Raw genomic sequence first — 22936 nt, forward strand, 5'->3', positions numbered from 1 at the left:
ATGTGTTTACTTAAACTTGTGGAAATTATTAATCTTGAGTCTTGAAAAATTACACTCTACTTGTTAGGTTTGTCATGAAAAATATTTGCATATTTATTTTATTTTCTTACGTAGGTCAATGATTTAAGAATAAAATTTAAAAATCGATAAAGCTCAGAAGTAGTTTGTGTCGTTCGCCACCTTGGAGAGAACGATATTTCCCGCAGCTGGTGAATCTGCACGCTGCGAAATGTTTTGGTGAGATTGAAAACTAAAATTGAATTATTAAATATTAAATTATATTATTTAGACTACGCATTTTGAAGATATTTGTCGAAATATATCTGCATTTCTATTTTCTCCAATTATCTAAAAATATTTCTCTGTGTGATCAATTATTCTAATTATTCTGATTGTGTATCTAATTGTACAAATCGATAATTGCTAAAATGATTAATTTTTTATTATTTATAGTATTTTAGCATTGTATCATTACTCACAGGATACGAATAATAATATTCTACTGAGGTGTAACCCTCTAATGTTAACCCCGTTAACGGTACGACAGCAACGGATGGTAAACTCTCGTTGCCTTCTCATGGTTACGAGGGGAAATACAAACTATCTTTAGATAATGTGCGAAATTGTACATTGCGGAAACCATATAATCCAGGAAACATTATCAAAGGTGATATCACGATTCAGCTATTATTTATACCGCAGGATGGCATTGCAAGTAATATTTGGCAATAATTCCAACATGCTACGAAAATTAGCTATTTGCGCGAAGTAGCTCGTAATTTTATCATTATTTGTGTAGTAAAAGTTGTTGTATTATTAATAGTTAATCATTAATTAATTTATTAATACATTATCAATAATTATATAATAATTATAATAATGATATAATAATTAACAATTAAATGAAAGATAAATTTAATAGCTATTTTATTATGTGTTTTATTAATAATGACTGTCATTAAAGTTTTAACTGAAATTAATATCGGTTAGTTGACTCGCAACGTGACTCTCGAAGTATTCCTTTTACGAATTTGCAATCAAAATGCAATACGATTTCAATCTTTATGAATAATATTCTTCTGATATATAATAAAAGCGAATGAGCTTTTCAGATTGATTTTCAAGTATTGCGACGTATTGCGCAACGAACGATATATCACGACAAAGCGGTTAGATTATGAACATTTAATGAATGTTGGCGTAGCAAAATGCCACGAAATCAAAATTTTATTTGATCGTTAAGCGTACTCGAGCCAGAACATGTTGCCTGTAGTACAATATGTTGAGTACACCGTGTACGCATCCATGATACATTATTTATTGCCTGACAGGGCTATAACTCTCTTTGGTTAATGCGATGAAAGACTTACCGTCCATATATGAACGTACAGAAGCCGGTGATCTCAAATTTTCCACAAAGAACGATTGTAATCACCGCTGATTACTCAGTTCTGAAAAAGAATCTGAGCTCACTATCCGAGCTTAATTAACAACTCTGTGTGTGACTTGTATGTAACTTGGTGAACAAGATAACGTGTTTCCAAGATGAAAGGATATAAGGAAAATTGCGCAGTATTGCAATTTGCGGTTACGACGAAATGAGCAAAATTAAATTGACGGCATCAATAAGAAATTCCATCTGCATTTTTGATATTTTCGAATAAAATCCAAGGTTTTATTAGTAACAAAAGCTAAAAAAATATTGATCCGTGCGGTTTTATATTTATTTAATATTTTTTTTCTATTGCGAAAAATTGACAAAGAAATAACTTTTTAGCGGAAAAATATTGTAAAAATTATTCTGAAAATTTATAGTTTTGCAGTTACGGTATTTTACATGCTGTCGAAACGTGCGCTCATACTCATTTTTTTCCGAGTTTCGGCTACATCAATTTCCGGAACAGTAATCATTGAAATTTTATACTCGATACACAATACGCAAGAGAAACAAATAAAGTGCTCGATGAAAGCGCGACGTGTATATCGCGTTACAGAGCAATTATAAATTCGTAATGCATGCATGCTATTGGTGATGCTGTGTAATTCGCGTTAAACGTTGGATTACCGGCGGATATCTCCCGAATATCGATCGATTCTTCAATTTTTTTGCAAATCGAAAAGCTTTTAATAAGCGGAAGAGAATGACGACATCCATCCATAAATCCTAAAAAAATCATGACCACGCGTTCTCTTTCTCTCTCTTCCTCTCTCTCTCGTATTATCGTTACCCCCGACAATGAATGCATCTGTGCGGATCCTGTGCGCCATAAAGCGTCGCGCGACAGGGCGATTAACTTTCGTGCATGTGCAATACCGTAATGCCCCATGAATCGGAATTATTGGACATCGGGCTCGCGTCGCGCGACTCATTTCGCACAGCTAACACAATGCCGGAACGTATTTTTGCGCGATAAGGCCGGTGCATCGATTGTTCCTTCGGCGCGCGCTGTTTCTGGTGCCATTCTTCATCGATATTTACTATTGGCGATAATTTTCTTTTTTTTTTTTTTTTTTCTTCTTTTTTCTTCATCGTTCTTACTCGGAGATTCCATTTTCCGCTTTCGTCGTCGCTTTCGGCTACGCCGAAGGGAAACGACAGATGTCCGTTATGACGAAATGAGGGGAGGGGGGGGGGAAGAGGGGGGTGGGGGAGGGGGAGCTGAGGAAAGCGACCACGGGATTAAAGCAAACTTCGCCGGCACGAAGTCCATTCCTCGTGCCCGTAACGTCGCCGCGCACAATGCGCTACGTTTACCCTATGTATATATACGCGTACATGTGTACACTATATCACTGGCTCCCCGCATACCGTGCATGCTGCCTGCACACGCCCGTGGCGTTATCTTTCCGGAGTCCGTGAGCGACAACGCGAACAACAAGCGCGAGCAGGGGACGCCTGAAAATTTTCGCGAGAACTTTCGCGAGAGGCAGCGCAGCTATCTCAGCTCGTTACCTCGCGTTTCCGCAAACCCGGCAGGTTTGCGAAACCGCCGACGTCTCTCTCTCCTCTCGCCCTCTCTTTCGCCTCTCTATTCCCTCCCTTATTTCACTTCCGTGATCTGTAATGTCTCTGACTTTAATACAGCCACGGATTCGCCGGAGTTTCGTTACCGGATAACGTTCTCGTCTGACAATGATAATCGTCTAACGTCACGCGAGCGTAATATATTATATGTTGGAGAGAGTATAGTATTGCAGTTAGGAATAATGTATGTGTGATGGAAGTAATGCATGGAACAATCTGACGCTCGTTGCAGGCGGGAGAAGCAAAATCTACTTGCGAGCTAATCAACCGCATGTGTTCTTTTCGTCTAATATTTAAGAGTGTCATTTGATTATTAAAGTTGCGCAACATTTTACAAAATTGTTTCGACTGCTTATATATGTTCCTAGTGCATCAGTTTTGCATGCGCTGAACGAGCGCCGGAGAATAAAAGATCCACGAAATCGTATTACACGGCAACAAGCTTTCATGTCGCTTCCAATAGTCGTTAGGCGCATCGATGGTACTATAGAGAGTCTCAAGACAATCCGGAATACCGCTAGAAGGTATGTTCGGGACAATAATCGTTAAACTTCTACGTGGACTTCCCCGAGAATTACTATCTTGGTCTTATCGATCTTGCCAGACGTTATCAATACTTTCTACATCTATCGGTGCTAATTGACGAAAATTGCAAATCGATGAAACGCTATAAAACGCAATATGTTTTATAGCTTATAGTTATATAATATACATATAATATCTATAAAATATTTCCGATATTCTATATATGAAATATTGGCGACTCATATACAAAGTTATTCGCCATTCAGGAGTGAATTATTTTGTATTTAAAATTTGTTTACTTCAATCTGCGATTTTACGGTGAAAAAATAGTCTGTATGTACATGTATTTTTTTTAATTACACAAATTGTACTAGCGAAACACAAAATTTACACAAAACATAAACATGTGGCTATCAGAAAAATACGAGTTTAATAGTAATTGATGAAATTGGAAGGAATTATTGTTAACGGAACCGAATAAATGATTTTATTTGACGCGATAACTGTGCGCATTGTTACAATCGCTGAATACGTACAATAGCTCCGTATAAAAATGGTTTGAGTCTTCGAGCGCCGCGCGCGTCTATATGATTTCACGCGAGCGGAGTCGAGCGATTTCAGCCGCCCTATGAACTACGGCAATTGCGACTAAATTATGCCATTCGACATCCCGGAATGAAGAGGGAAGAAAAACGCGCGTTCCGAGTCCCATTCCCGCGATCGCAGATGCGAGATAACTTTTCTCCGCTCGTATCTTCCGTGCTGATCCCGACGACGAATGGGGTCATCCTCCAAGTTTTTCGAGTTCGACCAACGAGCTCGCACATCGAAAGGAAGGAAAAGAGAGAATATTGGAGAGAAAGAGAGAGAGGTCTCGGCGATTTCACGGTGCTCCGCGCGAATTCGAGCCAACCGGTAATCTTTTCACGCCCTTCTTCGAATGTATACGCCGCCTCGATAATTGTCGCAGCCGCCGTAGAGACGAACGACTAATTTGAATAGACAGGCAAATTAATCGTCGCGCCAGGCGATTTACCCTCTCGAATAGCATTCTCTCGACGAGCCGCTTCTCCGGCATGAATTTTTTGCGCTGGATTACGAGAGGACATCGCGATCAAGTCGATGTTGCATGAATATCGGATTTCTTGCAACGGTTTCAATATGTTTCCTGCCCGATGAAACAGAAAGCGGTAACAACGTCACTAAAATTAACTGCAAAATTTCTCGAGCATTGTGTGCATTGATATTCTAACACGAACAATGCAAAGGGGGGGGGGGAAAAATTATAAAACGGCCAAATGACGAGAGAAATAGAGCGCTTCATATTCAGATTGGTCAGTACATATTCCATTATAAAATTTCGAACGGCAGTGATGGCAAATATTCCAGAACAAATTAATATAGCCTGCGTCATACACGTTGCAATACATTGCATAAAAAAAAGGAAGAGTACGATTGAGATTACCTGCTATATTGAAAAATCCGGATATCCGTAACGCCGTAGTGCAATGCGGAATATCCGGAAATCCGACAAATCCCAATTTCATCCGCGCCGTGGACGAATATTCCCAGAGTCGAAATTCCAACTCCACCGGATTTTGTAAAACAACATTTCCGCCCTAGGTGACGGCGGCCTGCTCATCATCACATCACACGTAGCATCAGAGAATGCGAGCATTTGGAGAGAGAGAGAGAGAGTTATTACATGTGGCGTTTCATTAAAAAATATGGACAAAAGAAATTAGGTTATTAAAGGGAATATTGTAATACGCGTATTTCGTACCTTTTACGTCGTGTATCAAAATAGCTAGATTAGTCCCTGAATTTTTCCTTACACTTCGTTAAATTAATTTGCACACTAACCATGGCTAAAATGCATCAGCCATAAAACATTACGATTTATTTCTAAGAGAGATGTGTACCGCTTAGCTCTTGATTTATTCTGAGAAAAATTTGTGTTTTTTATGAGTTTGCTTGAGCCCATGTGCACACGCAAGAGAGATGTTGAAAAATTTTCTTCAACATTTCTGAGTGTTAAGTTTCAAAATTTACACTGTCGTTAATTTTGGAAAGATTAATTTTTGTATTTATTAATCATTGAATAGGAAGCACGGATGTTATATAAAATAAATACAGAAACTTGACTTGGCTGAAAATTGTATTCAGTAACTGAAGCTATCAAAACTTTTAGTTTTCTTGAAAGAAGACAGTATTGCATATCTGATACGATTAACGTCTACTTTAGACGATCTATAATTCCCGACAGAACTCGAGGTAGAATTTTACTTATAATTTTATGTGTTATGTGTGTATGTGTGTCGCAATATATATTAATGATATATACAATATTTTGTATATATATATATATATATATATATATATATATATATATATATATGTATTTTTTATTTAAATATTAACTATTTAAATATTTTTTACATATCTAATACATAAATTATAAATTGTTTAGTATCTTTAATATTTTGCCGTAAAATATAAATTATTATTTCAGGCCGTAAAATATAAATTATTATTTCAGGCAGACTCTGAATATAAACGGACGCAATCCGTGATTCATTGAACTGAAAGCAAAATGCTCCGTCATTCCTAATTATTCCTAATATATAGAGTAACGCGTAATTATATATCACAATGTATATCACAATGACGTAATGTATAATGTATATATCATGAGATCAATCGTTCCGCAAATTTACGTCGTACGACTTTCAGAGCGTATCAGATTCTCGGGGAGTTTCAGCAACCCGATACGGCAAGCTACAATTGCGTTCGCAACGGTTGGACCGCAAAGGTAGTTAACACGCGCGATATAAATTGCATAATCTAAGCAGAGAGCTGTGTCGGCCAGAGGTACAGGAAACGTGACGCGGTGAACCGGTACAAGGCAAGGGCGATGGGGGCGAAATCTTATCATCGATGTCCGTAGGGATTTCAAGTGCCAGGTAAACAGACTCTCGTATTTGAGATTTCCCATGCGGGGTTGACAGGACGAATGAGAGAGAGAGAGAGAGAGAGAGAGAGAGAGAGAGAGAGAAAGAGAGAGAGAAAGGTCAGTTTCAAAACCGAAGGGAAACAGAACGAGTCGAGACTAAGACGGTAGATAGATATAAAGGAAGATGCTAGAGAGAAAAGTGCGAGTGTGTGTGTGTGTGTGTGTGTGTGTGTGTGTGTGTGTGTGTGTGTGTGTGTGTGTGTGTGTGAGAGAGAGAGAGAGAGAGAGAGAGAGAGAGAGAGAGAGAGAGAGAGAGAGAGAGAGAGAGAGAGAGAGAGAGAGAGAGAGAGAGAGAGAGAAGAAAAAGAAAAAGAAAAAGAGAGAGCTAACGGAGATCGTTGAGTGGTCTGTGCGATTCTCGTGGACGATTCGATACCAATAAAACCAACAGGTCTCTTAAGAGAGCTTCATTGAATGAACTTTTATCCGCATTACGCGTCGAAACTTCGGTCCACCCGGGTCAGAGAAAATTACATCTGCCCTTCATCCTTTCACATTTTTTGGTAGGTTACGAGCCTCTTTCCGCCGTGCATTAAATGTGTACAATAGCATGTAATTAGTCGACGTTGTTTTCCATTTTTGTTTTTAATTTTCTTGCATGCATTTTAAGCAGAATGAAATGGGATGACTTCTACATTTGGGTAATTTTACAGGAAGAGTACGTATTCACGAGCAGATCTCCGCACTTCACACACGAAAATTCCTGATGCGTCGGTTAATTTGTTATACTCGCCGGGAAACTTTATTACGGCAGATCTCTCCGGTGATTTGGAGTTCGTCAAATAGTCGACGAATGCAAATGCGCCGCATTTATGTGACGAATTTTACTGCGTTGTCACGTAGAATTAGAACATTGTCACGTTGTTATATTACGCACCTGCAGCGGCTTGTGCGAATATTTGTCGGGGAAACGCATCGTTTAAAGCCGCTTTTTGGAAAGATACATAAATATGGGTTGCGCTAAATGCCGACAGCCTTGAAAACTGCGGCGTAACAAATTCGTTTAGCGCGCTCGTATTTTGTTCCCACATTTCTGTCACGCGCTGTCCGAAATCCCGAAAAAATTTCCTCGTAGAATATTCGCGCGCCACAATGGTGACGAAAAAATTACGGTGTTAGTTAGCCGGGAGTGCCGAGTTAATTTTCAGTATATTTCTCCCGCGGGCCCCCGTTAAATGCGCTGTTTTTCCGCTCGGGGATCGTTGAAGTGACGCGAGTATAATTTAATTGAGCATACCAGAAACGCTTGCTCATCAACGCGCCGCCGAGAAAAGTCCAACGAAAACGAGAAAACGAAAAAGTCCGCGCCGACGATAAGATGCTTTCTCAAAGGGTTAAATACGCTCAAGCACATTTATCGCATAGGGAACACATCATGCTATTAGCACGTCCGAACTGGCGAAGGCTTAGAGTCGATACGAATATTCTGGTAGATTTTCAATAATATCTTTTCATCTTAAAACACTTACGAATACGAAATGTTTTACCTAACTTATAAATATTTTTATTTTATCTAATATTTATCATGTTACATTTATTTTTATTTTTATTTTACATTTATTATTTTATTTGATGTATACATAAAATAAAATCCGAATATACTCGAAGAAAGAGCATCTTTTGCATCTGTCGCAGGACTTTATTAATAAAGTTGTCATATCCTTAGTACGGAGGCCTCTTTTCTCCAAGTAAATTCGGACTTTGCAATGGAGATCAGCGTGAAATAACAAAATTGAATGAGACGTCATCTGTTGTGAATACTTAATCGCGTTATAATGTAAAGTATAAATCGAAATATCCTTCATAGAATCAAATAGTCGTTATGAAAGACAGAATGCTTTCCCGTAGAAAAACGTTCAGTTAAAAACGATCGATGGAGCAGATGCTCCAGCGCAGCGTACGCGCGCGCTAAAGGAGGATCTTCATGCCCTTCCTTTGGATACTTATATCGACGTATGCATTTTCAGGCGCATCCCTTTGCCGTTCCGCACGCGGCTCTTAAGGGCCGTGCCTCGAAGCGCATCCGGGTTATGGCGCAACCGAAATTCATAACTAAGAAATACGACCCCGCGTAAGTGCACAGTCGTTCGCTCTTCTAGTCGTCAAGTTACCGCGAGTCCTGAACAAAATTTATTATCGCGCAGAACGGCGCCACCCCCTTACCCACGCATTCACCCAAAGACGCTCGCGGCGAAAAGCAGCAGACGTATCGTCGACCTGGCGTTACCCAAAAGAAGGTGCGTATCCATTTCCTTGACGCTGAACACACCACGATGTTGGACGTCGTCTTGAAAAGAGTCGTGAAAGAAATGCAATAAGTCTTCCGTAAACTAATTGATATTAGATCTTGGAAAATTGCAAAATGTAAATCGGCGACAAGAACGGTTATTTCGTCGACATTTGTGTCTCTTAAATTTTTAATTATTTTTAGTTACTTAAAGTTAAAATAATGTGATTTATGATAAAGCTCTGTGTTGATAATATTAGAAAATTGATAACTGAGACTTGATCGATGATAGATGTGCGGTAACTTAAAAGCACCTTAAACGCTAGACTTCTGCTGGAGACGATGAAATTGGCAGCTACCAAAAACATGAAGGCAACCGTGAGCGATCTGCTGGTGAAGGTTCGAAAGTCGCGGTACCAGCGGTATCGCGTATTCTGCAACGCGCGTCAAGAACGTGAAGCCAAGAAAAAGTAAAGCCGATACATTTCCCACCATCATGTCACTTTTTCTCTGCGAACGACACGTGCATCCCTAGACATATATAACCTTCCTTCGGGTTCGCGCAAGTAACCGATCTCCGGTGAACGATAAAGATACGGGAAATTATTTATTTATACGGGAACTGTTTTAATCGCGGCGGAAAAAAAAACATAAAATTAAACGACAGTTATTACTTTGAAATTTGTTTTTTTCTCTTTTAATTTTTTATTCATTGCGTGTCCAATTTCGAACCATTTTCAAATTGCAATAAATTTTGGTTAAATGAAACTCCCTCGCATGTAAATTGCTGCGAAACAAACAAATCGCGTGGAAAACGATCCCAATTATCCGTCAAATAATTAGCCTGATTTTATAAAGCTACATTGAGCAAGTAACAAAGCAAAAGCTCAAGCCTAGTATCGATTTCGGGTGTATTAAATTCTAGTGTAATTAACAAAGGGTCATCTGATACTGTTCTGGAAGTAATTATTAATAGTGCTCAATGAATTTCGAGATTGCGCTGTGGACATTTATTGCAGCGGTTACAATCGTTGATTCACAAGAGCACATCAATTTAATAGTTGTCCGCAATCTATGCCGCAATATATGCGGTGTCCCACCGCAATCTACCACAATTACAGCCATACTTTTCACCGACAGATTCTTTAACGTCAATTACTAAATGTCGAAAATATCTCTATTACTCTTTTAAAATAAAAAAAATCTTTCATTTAATTATTAGAAGAGAAATGTGAAAAAATGGTTGTGATTAAAAACAAACACTAATTTATAATAATAGTAATAATAATTTCATTTTTTATAATTTTATTTTTTTAAATTTATAAAAAATTTCTACAGCTGAAATTGGTACTGGCGCAAGCTATTTTAACTCTTTGATAAAAAATGAACTATCTTTTAATTAATTTTTGCATTTTTAATTTTTAAATAAATTTCCGCTATAAAACACTCCGTTCTCGATTCAGGAGGAAACGAATGGCAAAATTGCGCAGAGCTCTTACAAAACCAGAAGATTGGCAAAGGCACATGCGGGTTCTGGAAAGACTGGCCGCGCCTAAAGTCGCCATGAAACCCAAGAAGAAGAAGCGTGTAAGAGATCCCATTCTTGCTCATGAATCAGTACTGATCGATTTAGATAAAAACGCTCTCGCTGCCCGCCGCGTCAGATTCCGGCGTCGATCGATCGCGTGCTCCGATATTTCAGATTAAGAAAAAAAAATGGAGGCCGGTGAATATGGAGCGAGTGGATTGGCTGGCGTTACCATTGATTCGGGAGATACCCAAGTTCCGAGATACGTTCGAGGTGGAACCGCGCGCGCTCACTTATAAGATCACCAAGCGAATGGAAAGGCTCGCTGCTCGGAGGAAACAGCCGGAGATCCCAATGCGGACACCAGGCGCTGTTTCGCCAGCTGCAATGAAAGCTATCGGTAGGGCATACACGCACTCGTCACTGTAGAACATTGCTATTCCCTCCACCGCGATCTCTCGGCGATTCCTCGCTCGATACCTCGTCATTGATCCGAGCGAAGCGACGTTTACGGTTCTCCACGCCAATACTATTACACGCTATTGGATTGCCGTAACTAGACTACCCTTGTATAGGGTGTCCCAGCGGGTATCACCCCGTTCAGATTCTACGATAGCTTGGTGGATTTTACCATTTGTGAGAAGTTATTGCCCGTTATTGCCTGTTAGAAATATGTGAATTTTAATAATAAATATTTTAAAATCGATTTTTAAATTGCCGTAAAATTTAAATTTTGTTGAATTTAATTATTTCAAAGGGTTTTTGTATGTATTTATGATTCGTGGAAATGTTTTTATGTTTTAACGCTCGGTATTTTATCATTGAAACAATTGCTGTTTTTCTTTAATCGTTTTCTATTGTTTTGATGGAGAATTATCGTTGTTGCACACCAGCGATTTTGAAACACCCCGCACAGCAAATCTGTGATTTCGCTGATCTCACTTGGGTACGTTCGGGAGGACGGCAGAATATGCTCCTCAGTAGCTACGACTATTCAATAGCTTACGCGGGAATATCGAGATTTACATGGGAATATATTTCGTATATCGCAAAATGAAGATTAAAATAATATGTGTATGTTTTTTAACGAGCGTAACAAGCATCCAACACCTTTCAACATTCATCGAGCATTGATGAAAAATATGCCGAGCCTGGCCGGAATATAGTTTTAATAACATTGAACAGAAATTTTTTTTTGTGAAATCGTTAATTGGGCAAAAATTCAGAAAAATGCACGAGAGTAACAGAATGTTTCGCGTATGATATACATTCCGATCGATAGGAAATATTCCGTTATTAGTTTCAGGTATCACTGAACTCGTGATATAATGCAGTGGGAGAGAATTCGCGTTATCTTTCCATTCAACCATAACTGCGAGGTAACGATTTTGTAGCATTTGATATAGACATAGGGGAGATAAACGGGACACGGTCTACACATTAAGCCCGCGGCACACGAAACGTGTTTTGTTGCCCATCTGCCTGCAATGCATGCTACGCTGTGCTTACCCTCGTTGCTCGCTACAGACTATACCTTGCCCGCAGCGCTATTCCGTACCATAATATTAGCAGCATTTGTCTGTATTGTAATTATTTAATGAAAGCGTAGCTCGCAACGCGAGCACTTTACATTTTCTAAAACCATCTCTTGCTCAATATCCCCTTCTTAATATTGCTTAAATAGGACGCGCGATTCGAATTTTCATGTTCTATTATTTTTTATCGTTTATTATTTACTTTTCTATTTCCATTTCGTTCGTATGTATTTTTATTGAGCTTTTTTATATCAAATTCTTCAATTCTTTTATTTTTACATCGAATATTTTTTATTACCTTTTATTAATTGCCTTTTACTTTTTCGCGTTTACCTTCTGCTACACTTTAGCTCTCTTCTCTATTCGGGGAAAAAATACAAAGATTCCGAGATACGAAATAAATTCGATCTGCGCACTTTTACTCGTTGCTTTGGTCATTTCAGTTTTCGCCTCGCCTATCTACGCCGTCATGTTTTGTCGCGCGTTAGCCGAGAGTGTTTGATTAAACGACGTCTTCTTCCACTATCGATCGACGGCGGCCGTGCGACAGTAGATTAATTTTCCTTTGAACATCCCGGTACGCGACAGGAATGTAAATAAATGGTTTACAACAATCGAGAGCCGATCGGATCAAACTTGTGTATCGGGGGCAACCGGAGCTCTCGCTTTTGGTTAACTCGACTATCGCTTTGCGCCTCCCCTGTTGTATCCAACTTTCTCTACACATATTTCTAAAGGGGCACGCTCTCAAGTTTCCCTCCAAGCTATCGTCGGGCGTAACCGATGTCTCGTCGCTGACGTGGAATTTAATTTCGCGCGCGCGCGAGGCGTTGCTTTATACAAAACGTACAAGTCCATCGAGCCTTTCGGCAATAATAGGGAAGGAACGCGCACGGTACATAAGACGGCCGCTTTTAATTTTCGCGTATAATCGGGCGCGACGTGTCAGCCGTGGCAACGCAACACACATCTTCCCATTGAAATCCGTCTTTCTAATAAAATACGAGATACGGGTGCATAGCGAAACGATCGCGCTTAACTTTTACGATATATCTTTCACACGCCGGCTATAAAGTATAAGGCATAAATCAAAATGTTCCTCTCAAGAAGAGCGGAAGAAAATTAAAATATTAAATATTAACCGACCCAGTAGTTGTTTAATGGTTAAAAACACATTTTACTAACTGTCTGTAATTTAACGCCAATTTTTAGTATCAAATTATTTAATTTAATTTATATGAACGTGGCGTTGTAGTTGGTAGGTTTTTAAAAAGCTGTAATATAAAAAATGTGACAAAACACCGTAATGCTACTTGATATTCAAATGGAATAATTGGGAAATAATTCCAGGATAGAGTAACATGACATCCATTGAGTCTTTTTGTTTTATTAGGAATTTATAAACGTTTGTAATCGGATTGGATTAATGGACGCCTGCATAAACATATTGCATATTTAGAAAGTTTAAACCATGTATACACACATAGTCCAGTAACATAACCAGCCAACTAATCAAACAAATATCATGCCGCTGTGGTTCGTGCAAAATGAAATTGGAGTGAAATTACGGGCTAGCGTCAGTACTGCTCGAAACAGTTTGCTCCATAACGCGATGTAGTTAATCTTGCTTCGCGGCATAAGCCATAGATAAGAATAAAACGGTTAGAAAAGCGATGTTAATGGATGGGATTGGCCATTTAGAGACGGTCTAACGTTTAATGCCGCAGCTTCCGAGAGAATAATTGTTCTGGCGAAACCCGTGCAACGTCCAGCGGGCAGGGAGACGGATCTACGGGAGGACGCCTTCATCGTGTCGCCTACGGCGTTAAAGGCGAGGTGTTCCAGGCGTCTCAAAAAGCTCGCCGTACCGAAGACCTACCCTAAACCCACCTTCAAGAGACAGAAAACCCGTGCTGCGCGCAAACGGTGACGCGGCACGAATACGGCAGACTTGTATAACACGAAACCGCATTAATTTGGGTTTGCTCCTCGAATACAGCCGTGTGCATTAAAAATGTAACGTGTTTATCGTGGCTTCCGTGTACGTGCGTAATCTCGCAAGTCGACGCTAGATTACATGAATTTTCAGCTTTCTCTCTCTCTCTCTCTCTCTCTCTCTCTCTCTCTCTCTCTCTCTCTCGAGTAAAAATGTATATATCGTAATAAATCGTAATAAATAATAGTATTTGAGAAGTATCTTGCGCCAAGTGTACGCAGCGATGTAATGAATAGAGGTGGTGTTTCGCGCAAAATGCGCAGCTCACGCAAAAATCTAATAATGCCGGAATATCTTGGTGCGTGCTTTCATTAATTAATTCCAATTGTACTGGCCGCATTGAATATCGCCGGAACGATAATTTTGCGCACGAGATAATCAGAATACGTATTAACGTGCTATCACATACTTTGATATATTCGCGATGCGTACGTGCACGCCCCATCCCGGTTATTTTGCGAACGTTATGATTCGCGCGGAACAGTATATGCAATGCATCAAAAAGCATACAGAGATCTGTCGTGTCGCATTATGTGCGGGTTGTGGCAAAAGCGTGAGGTATAACCGTGTCGACGTCGTAAATTAGGCCAGCCGGCAATCCGCTCGCGCTCGAAACAGATTAGTGTTTCGTAATGTTATAACGAACATTCTAGCTGTCGCGCAACTTCGTAAAGACATTCCGCGTTTCGTGATATCTGACGGAAAGACGAGCCACGGGGAAAGGAAGCATACTGGACTTTAACGTTCGGTATTTTCTTATTTGCGGGAGGAATGCGCGAGAAATACGATACACGCCTTTAACGCTCGGCGATATTAAAGGGACGTTTATACGGTAAAGCGTTGCAGGAAAGCGTATTGCGCGCTTCCGCGCGGCACGGTTCTCGCGTCAGAAATGAGCGATTTTTATTCGCGCAGCGAATAAAAAGGATAGCGAGTAACCTGCAATATGCAATAATATGTAATAATAATAATAATGCGAATAATTGCTATCACGTTCAAACCTACGCTAATTTATTTCAACGAAATACGCGCATAATTTACTACAAATACGATTCTCGCTCGAGCCATTATTAAAGTAAAAATAATGATCCGTGTAATTCATTATATCGACTGAGATAATGGCATTGAAATATTTGAATAATTTAATTTACTTCATTCGCTGCCGCGCTCTCATTTTATACGTCCAACAATACTTGTGCTTTCACTGCTTTAAATTATATAGGCATTAACATTCGACGTTGCGAAATTACTTAATTAAAGGTACGCTGTACGCTCTTACCTTCGCCAGGAAATTAAAGCGGTACAGATGGTCTTTGAATGTGCAGTCGCGAACATTTTTCTTCTCCGCTGTGTCCGAACCTCTTCCTAATTAACATCTCGTTCTCCAGTTAATGTTACTAATAGCAGTGTAAGGAGCGAATGTGCTTACGGTACGCGATTTCTGCAAGAGATGCGCTCGAATCGGCGGCGGTCGATACATTTTCACTTGTATTTCACGCGAAACGCAGTAATAAGCGTCTTCTGTTTTAATTGTCGATACGAATACGACACCAGCGTGTGACACGCTATGCTGATACCTGCCGTTTTGCATACCGTTATTGCACACGCACGCATTGTTTCCGGTCTGGCATTTATATTCCGCGTTTATACGAAACTCCACGCTCAATACATATCGTGCGAGTACAATCGGATGTGCTTTAATAGCGAGCGATCATGCACCTATCTGACGGAGTGATTAACTGAGCGCCATCAACGTTTACCTAATTGTTAATATATAGGCTCGCTGCTATTAGAGCATTAAATTTTAATGACGTTCGATGTACTATCTTAATTTAATTGCGAAAATGTTTCAGCTAAAAGTTACATCTGCAATAAAAAATAATCTTAAAATTCTCAGAATTGAAAACGATTTTTCGCGAATCCCTTTTTATAACATTCTACACTCTTTCATAACATTGAATATCATATTTTAATGTATTCAAAAATATATATGACGCTTTTGGCGAATAAAGTGTACGCGCACAGTGCGCGCTTTACGGCGTTCAAGTCCGTTAAAAGATCCGTTATTGCAATTTGTTGCAATGGAAAAAAGGTAGCCTGTACAGGTCGTAATAAAAATTGACCAGTTCGGCAAATTCGTTATATGCCGAAAAGTACACACACACATACACACAGGTTTCTTGACAGTCCCTTTCATCACGTGAAAAGCGATTGATACAAACCCTATCGCGGGCAAAGGGAATCAAAGGAGAAAGGCCGGCTTTAATGCACAGGTATAGACTCGCACTAAAAATTCTAACTTTGTCCGGAAGCAAATTTTGTTTCAAAGGGCAACTGAAACCCGCCGCTGCCCCGCGGTCGCCCTCGCTGCCGTTTGATCCGGCGAAATCCGGACCGCGTCAATAGAGATAGCAAAAACGGGGAGCATGAAAAATGGATTTGAAGGGGTTAAAGCTATTGAAACGTCAGACGCGCAGTGTCGGCGGTCAAATTGTGACAAGATAGGAACTTTCGCGGCGAGGGCGGGAAGATGAACCTCTACAAATACATTTGGCGGATCGTCCGCACGGGCGTTTGCGGCCCGAACGGAATATAAATGCAAACGGCAGGAATATGCGGCCGATTCGCTCGCAATTCCATTCACGTCCTAACGCTCCTACGCCCGGGCTGTCACCGTTGACCAGAATCGCGCGGTCCGTTTGACCCCCGACCGCCCGCCCGCCCGCTCCGGTTTCCCCGGCTGCGACGACCCGCCAAGCTGCATCCTCTTATCGGAGCGAGAGTGCGTTCGGTAAGCCGAAACTATGCGCGGCAGCTACTCGCGGTCACCCGAATCAGTGTTTCTCAAATTGGGTTAACCGAGAAGAAAGCGGGAACATACAGAACCGAGTTTATCTCAATCGATTGGTTTAACAGCGTATATTTCGTAAAAATTTAGAGACAATGCTCCCTTGGCGAGATTTATTTCATTTATTCTTGTCCTTTTATTTAACATTTATTTCAATCGATACTTTTGTGTTTTTCTCGCTATTATCGCTTCTTCTTATTATTTAAAACCGAATGCAATTAATTAGAACGACTGATTTTTGTCACGACATCTAAGTAAATGGTGAAAAATAATGGATATTTCTGAGTAATATTTGAGAAGCACTGTTTTAAATCGCTTGAATGACAAATACGATGCACGTTGAGGTTCGCATTTATGCACTCTCTGAATATTTTTATAACGGAGATTATACGTTTCGCTTGTTTCGTGTACTCGGCTTTCAAATCTTTTATTCCATCCAGTGAATCATTACGACGTAGTATATGATAAATGTATAGGGGCTAGCTGTGAGAGTTGAGAGTTTCCATGTCTGGAAATGACTCTCGATAAATTTACTCAACTGCAAGAAACTTTTACGTACAAACTTAACTTTGGAATTATATATGATTGGTTCTGGAAGGATGCATTTGAAACATAAATTCAAGTTTTCGAGACGGAGACGAAAACGGCGAGGTAAACTATCAAATACGTCGATTTCGAAATTTCTACTTTGCATTTCGTAAACATCAAGTTTCCTCAAAGCAGGTGTGTTTCTTGACGACGCTGAAAACGCCTCGTAATATTTAAAAAAAAAAAAAAAAAAAAAAAAAGATAAGAATTGTTGAAAAAAGTAGAAAAATTACTTGCGAAAAATAAAATGGAAATTTATCGGTATCTTTCCTCGGTGCTAATTAAAGCTGCTTGCTGTTTTCTGATAATTCGCGAAGAAAAGAGGGTGCAATTTCAAGTGCAAAACTCTGCCGATTACGCCCGACATAATTACGACGCGACAAGGTACAAAAACTCATTTTGAACGCTCCGGGCATTTCCTGGACATGTTTATGATACTCGCTAGGCCAATAAAGCAGACTCTTGCGTTAATATAATCAATATATGTTTGATCAGTTGCCAAGTATCGTTACCAATGCCTGCGGCCAGCGCCCGCATAATAGAGCTGCGAAAATATCCGATCTGATTCACTGTCAAATTTAACCCGACTCCGCCCGCGTCTACTTGAGAACGTAGGAAACTTTAGCATCCGTTTCGGAATAACTTTCGGAAATAAAGAGGCTAAAGCTACGTGCTCTCCCCGGAGAGTAGCTCTCAAAAATAGGGGGAGTATTCTCTGTAGTGCTCTTGAATAGTGTGTCCATTTGCAAATGTCGAGAGTGACAACTCTCGAGGGCGGCTCTCGACACTGTTTCTCTCAAATGAACACTACGGTCATAAAACTAAATTTTAGGCACGATCTGGATTTGGATTAACTCGTTCGAGTGGCATAGAGATTGATACGCGCAGCAAATTTGGCGTTGCTCTGTCATTCGCGCGTTAGGCTCCGTCTGGCGCGAATGAGAAATTAATCCCAGTTCAAATTAACACATTTCAAAGTTAAAAGCCAAGCGTATAATTCCCGTGACACCAATCGGTTCGACGAGTTCGTGTCATTTGCGTTCGATCGCTACTTGAGCGACGCTCGCTAAAACGCGTCGACGCGCTTTCACGGTAAATTCACACCAGGGAACGTACGAGCTGTACGATCGCACGAATTGCGGTTGAGACCCGCACAAATTTCGATTTCGGAGCTGTTAATGCGCGCACGAAAACTGGGTGAGAGGGCGCAGCCCGAGAGAAAGAGCGGGAGAGAGAGGGGGAGAGAGCGAGCGAGGGTAATTACATAAGTTACCTCTGGGGCGGCGAACGTAAGGACGCTGCTCGTGACACCCGCTAGTTTTCCGGTTAAGCCGAGGGATATTTACTCGATTGCACCCTCCTTTTTGCGCGATCAAATAAGCCGAGTATCGTTGTCGCAACGCGACTGAAATACGAGAGATAATTTGAGGAATTAACGGCGCAATTAGGCTGATCGGATTTAAGAAAGAAAAGCGCGCAGGAAATAACGCCGCGTATAGAAATATTTATAGAAAAGTTCGCGAAATCTCTAAATCGATTTAAATGTTCTAAAGCCTGTATTTTTTAAAGAAAGAAAAACCCGATATTTTTTCGATTAAGCTGCAGGACATTTATTCAATTGAATTCTTCTTTTTCGCAATCAAGCGACGTTTCAGACATCGCCACAACGCCGTTAAAGTAAGAAAGATTTTTACTTGGAGAAATTAATGACATCGTTAAATGACGTAATTCTAAAAAAAAATATACAAGTTTATATATCGCTTTGTGAAAAAACCCGAAGAAAATTTAAAATCTTGGAATCAAATTAAAAAATATTAAACTTTTCATTTTTTTTTTAATGGAAAATCTGGTAGTTTTTCTTTTGCATTGTGCGTATTTACTTGCCTGCGTCCTTTGTGCAGTCAAGCAAAGTTTCCCTCAACGCGAGTCTCATCTCTCAACGCGACAGAAATAAATAAGATTTTTAATTCAAAAGTTTATAGTGCGTCACTTAGGTAATCAGATTTTTGAAAATGATGTATAAGTAATAGCGACATATTCTGAAAAGAAAAGTAAACTAAATCTTTAAACTGATTTTAAAGTTTGAAAGTTCTTTTTTTAAATCTATCTTTTCAAAAAGAAGTTCTTTTCTAATTAAGTTATAAATATTTGCTCGATTGTTTCCTTGTTTCTGCGCAATCAGATTAGCGTGGATATTCGATGCACGAATTTCACGAGGAAGTGGATTCAACGTCGTTACATCGCGCGTTCGCAATTAATATGATAGGAGCGATAATGCGTCATTAATTGTTTCCGCACTTCATTAGGAACGTTCGATAAAATCATGTGCGCTTGTTACGCTTTAATCACCTGAAATGAGTTCACGCAACCGCTGCGCAGGTCGCTTCGAATGCGCGGCGACGACGAAAGTGCGAGAAGGGATTTAACGGCGCGCCATTTCACGCCAAAAATATTATGCGTACCTGTCGCGGCGACCGCCGGCGCTAGTGGCAGTTTTGCGTAATTGCCTGATCAACTCTAATGACTTTAATGCGAAATTTCATACGTTACAGTAAAAGTTTTAATTAAAGTCGCAGTCGAAGGAAATCCGATTATGCGACGATGCGGCGGAAAAATTGGCCGCGCGCGCGGATATAAACGCGCGGATTAAATAACTGCATGTTACTGATTAAGCTTATTGAGTCGAGAGGGTTCCGTTAAATTTGCGCGATTTATTCGATTTGCATTGCGTCGTCGTGCTACCGCGCGCGTTTTTAATTCCATCGCACGCACGAGATGATGGCGAGCAATGAGAGTCATCCGGTATTCGCGTAATGCAGTGAGAGGGATATTGGAGATTCAGCTAAAACGCTAATCATCACGCACCAATTATCCATTCAATCATATCTCACTCTGTTTCCCGAGCTTTGCATCCGCTGATGACAATAGTTCGTATGCATCATCAAATATATCAGATGTAGAACAGAAAGAATATATAATAAGTGGTGAATGTAATTTTCCGCCACTGTAAAACGTGACCATGTAGAAAATGCACAAAGGATAACCGGCGACGCGCTCACTTTATATATTTTAAGGAAATTTATCTCGAATCGAGTAATTTCCATTAATAACGCCTGTAATACGATTAATCTCTCGAATAAGACGCGTGCATCACGTAATAGTAATTATTTCCAATTTAATGGATTGACAATGTATCGTACAGTCATTATTACGCCTGCCATAATCCGCGGACTCATCCACCATGCCAATCCGTCTGTCGAGGTATTGGCAGTCCCGGCTCCGTTTCCTCGTTGATTGAGAGCCGTGCTTGTTGCAATTAAGCAGGAGAAATCCTCGAAGGCTCGTCGAAGGGGAAGGAGGACGATCGGTTATTGGCAATGCGCAAAGCATTAATACCAATATATATGGCACGGCCGCCGACGCCCGATGCCACTCTCGCTCGCCCGTTTTCAATTTGTCCCTCACGAAATACCGCCATTTATCTTTATTTTCCTTAAGCTAAGCCACGGACTTATCGTTATCGGTCGCGGCACGCAAGGTCGGTTTCCTCAGAAACCCGCCCGCCGTTCCACTTGGATTCAATCTCACGGAACAATCTGACCCCCCCACGTGATTCCACCGCCGCGCGATATCCTTCGTGATCATTCTCGAATGATGGGAACACACTTTTGGCGTTTCACGGTTGTCGAGCCGTGACAGTTTGCCGTTGAAGAGTCGTTTCCGGTGCTTTTAAGATCCAACACTGGCTTCTTAAGTGCACTCGACACATTGAGAAACTGAATCCGAAGAAGATTTATGCGTTTAAATGCATAAGTCTATTGAATAATCAAGTAATTCAATTTAATTATATCTATCAAAGAAATAAAAGAAGGAATGTAGGTATAATATTAAATAAAAATTGCGCGCGACATAAATTTTCCGAACATTATTTCCCAACAATTTTCTATTTTTCTACTTTGATTAGAGATGAATACCTATTCGTTCGTATGTTTCTTCGGTTTTATTTCAAATCAATCACAATGTGGATATATCTCTTGATGCTCCGTAGCAAGGCCATTTCATAAGCTTTATCCTTTAATCCTATCTATCTCCTGATTACCTTGACTCGCATCTTACAGTTATTATCCTATCGACCAGCGACAGTTTTATAGGTTTGTAACCTCTAAACGAGACGACATTTCAGACCTTTCCCTTTACAGAGAAAGGATTACAATTTTAATATTACTTAGAAATATATAATAAATAATTTACATGCAAATAAGCCATGTGAATGACTCTCGCAATTTTTAAATATTCTCATCGAGAGATCGCGCTCTCGTCTCTGAAAATTAAAAAGATAATTTTTCTGATTACTTGTTACTTCTAAAATAGGGCTAGGCAAAAAATGTGCGATATCTCCGAAATTTACGTAGCTGTTTTACATATCTTGCTCTACTGGATTTTCCAGTTATCGGCGCCTTAAACGAGCGCTTACATTTCAGTCCACCATTGTGTCATTAGCAATATTATGATTCATTGCTTGTATCTCTTATTTCGATTCCATTGTGTTTTAGACTTTACTTGAGGGTGGGCTACAATAGGGACCTCCGTATACCGTGGCTGATAATGGACGACGCGCTTTGAATACGCACGGTGGATTTAACAATTTGCATAACCGGGACATATGACCCATATGAACTGAACAACGCGGTAAGTCATACTCTCCTTATTTTGAAAAACAAAAGAGTTTGTGCAACTCATTAGTGTAAAATCCAACGTAATGTTATGCATCACTATTTTATCCCAGCACTTCCTCTACGGTTTCGTAAAAGAAAAAAAAAAATACAAAAACCGTGCCGGGATAATTATGCTCGGAAACTGGTATGTCTATATTTTGTCTTTACTGGCTTGCGCCACAATGGACAAAACGGACACGTTGCGGCGGAATATATGTATGTACACTTTATGCAACAAATTTCCATTTTTGACTTAATTCGCCTTTCCTCATGGTCGTTGCGTTTAAAAAAAAAAGGATATTACGATGTAATACGTGTTAACAATAATAATCATGGTAATAACGATAATAGTAATGTAAAGAGATACATTTTGCAATTGTTTTCACCAACCATTGTCGCTTCGCAAATTTTCCCCGATGACTATTCATTCGACTCGCGACCACGATACATAGTACAGAGCCGGTAACTTTACAAATAAACAATGCGTTAGCCAAACGGATAATATCGACATTAACGAGCACGATGTATCGCGGCAATTGTTGCGCGGCGATCGATCGCTCGGCACAATGTGCGAGCCGAAGCACATCCTCTGGGCATAAAAAAAAAAAAGAGCATATCCGGCATAACACTTCGCAAATGATTTTCGCCGTAACTTATCATTCCATCTACGGTTATTCATATTCAGCGAAATATCGTGGAATTAATCGGCGTCGGTCAGGAACGCGTGAAACTAGCATGCTCGTAAAAAGAACGAGAAGGAGGAAAGAAAAAAGAAAAAGGAAAACGTATCGCATCCGGTGTATCGTGCAAACGAGGAAATTGCAGCAGGCTGCGAGGCGCAGTAATAGGAGATAATGGACAATAATCTAATATAGGACGAAGGCCCGAACTTTCGCGCGCGCGCGCACGGTCATGCGATCGTTGCCATCGGAGTTT

General features: G+C 40.1%; 2 protein-coding genes across 11 annotated transcripts in view; both read left to right on the forward strand.

The window, feature by feature from the left end:
- Positions 1 to 22936, forward strand: part of LOC105670217 (uncharacterized) — a 231340-nt gene that overhangs the window by 182811 nt on the left and 25593 nt on the right. For 6 of the 9 annotated variants that reach the window (XR_010889668.1, XR_010889669.1, XR_010889665.1 and 3 more), the window contains exon 12: positions 21839 to 21974. The exons of the other annotated variants lie outside the window; for them this stretch is intronic. The gene's annotated coding sequence lies outside the window, so the exon portion shown is untranslated. The remainder of the gene's footprint in view (positions 1 to 21838; positions 21975 to 22936) is intronic. 9 annotated transcript variants of the gene reach the window in all.
- On the forward strand, positions 6151 to 13986 carry Theg (Testicular haploid expressed gene). Of its 2 annotated transcripts, none has more exons than XM_067352957.1 (7): positions 6151 to 6513; positions 8531 to 8634; positions 8708 to 8800; positions 9117 to 9260; positions 10254 to 10377; positions 10493 to 10718; positions 13581 to 13986. In XM_067352957.1, exons 2-7 carry the CDS (start codon positions 8594 to 8596, stop codon positions 13781 to 13783), a joined length of 831 nt encoding a protein of 276 aa, XP_067209058.1. In that variant the 5' UTR covers positions 6151 to 6513; positions 8531 to 8593; the 3' UTR covers positions 13784 to 13986. The 2 variants fall into 2 exon arrangements, with proteins under 2 accessions (XP_067209058.1, XP_012219035.1); XM_012363612.2 differs by lacking the exon at positions 6151 to 6513 and adding an exon at positions 6553 to 7992.

Source organism: Linepithema humile, chromosome 4 (assembly GCF_040581485.1).
Source record: "Linepithema humile isolate Giens D197 chromosome 4, Lhum_UNIL_v1.0, whole genome shotgun sequence".
NCBI lineage: Eukaryota > Metazoa > Arthropoda > Insecta > Hymenoptera > Formicidae > Linepithema > Linepithema humile.

Excerpts from the sequence above, each read along its gene's own strand:
- Theg (XM_012363612.2), top strand. The coding sequence starts at position 7,882 with ATGCTTTCTCAAAGGGTTAAATACGCTCAAGCACATTTATCGCATAGG. Across the intron at positions 10,378-10,492 it reads AACCCAAGAAGAAGAAGCGT|ATTAAGAAAAAAAAATGGAG; the intron begins GTAAGAGATCCC and ends CCGATATTTCAG. Across the intron at positions 10,719-13,580 it reads AGCTGCAATGAAAGCTATCG|CTTCCGAGAGAATAATTGTT; the intron begins GTAGGGCATACA and ends TTAATGCCGCAG.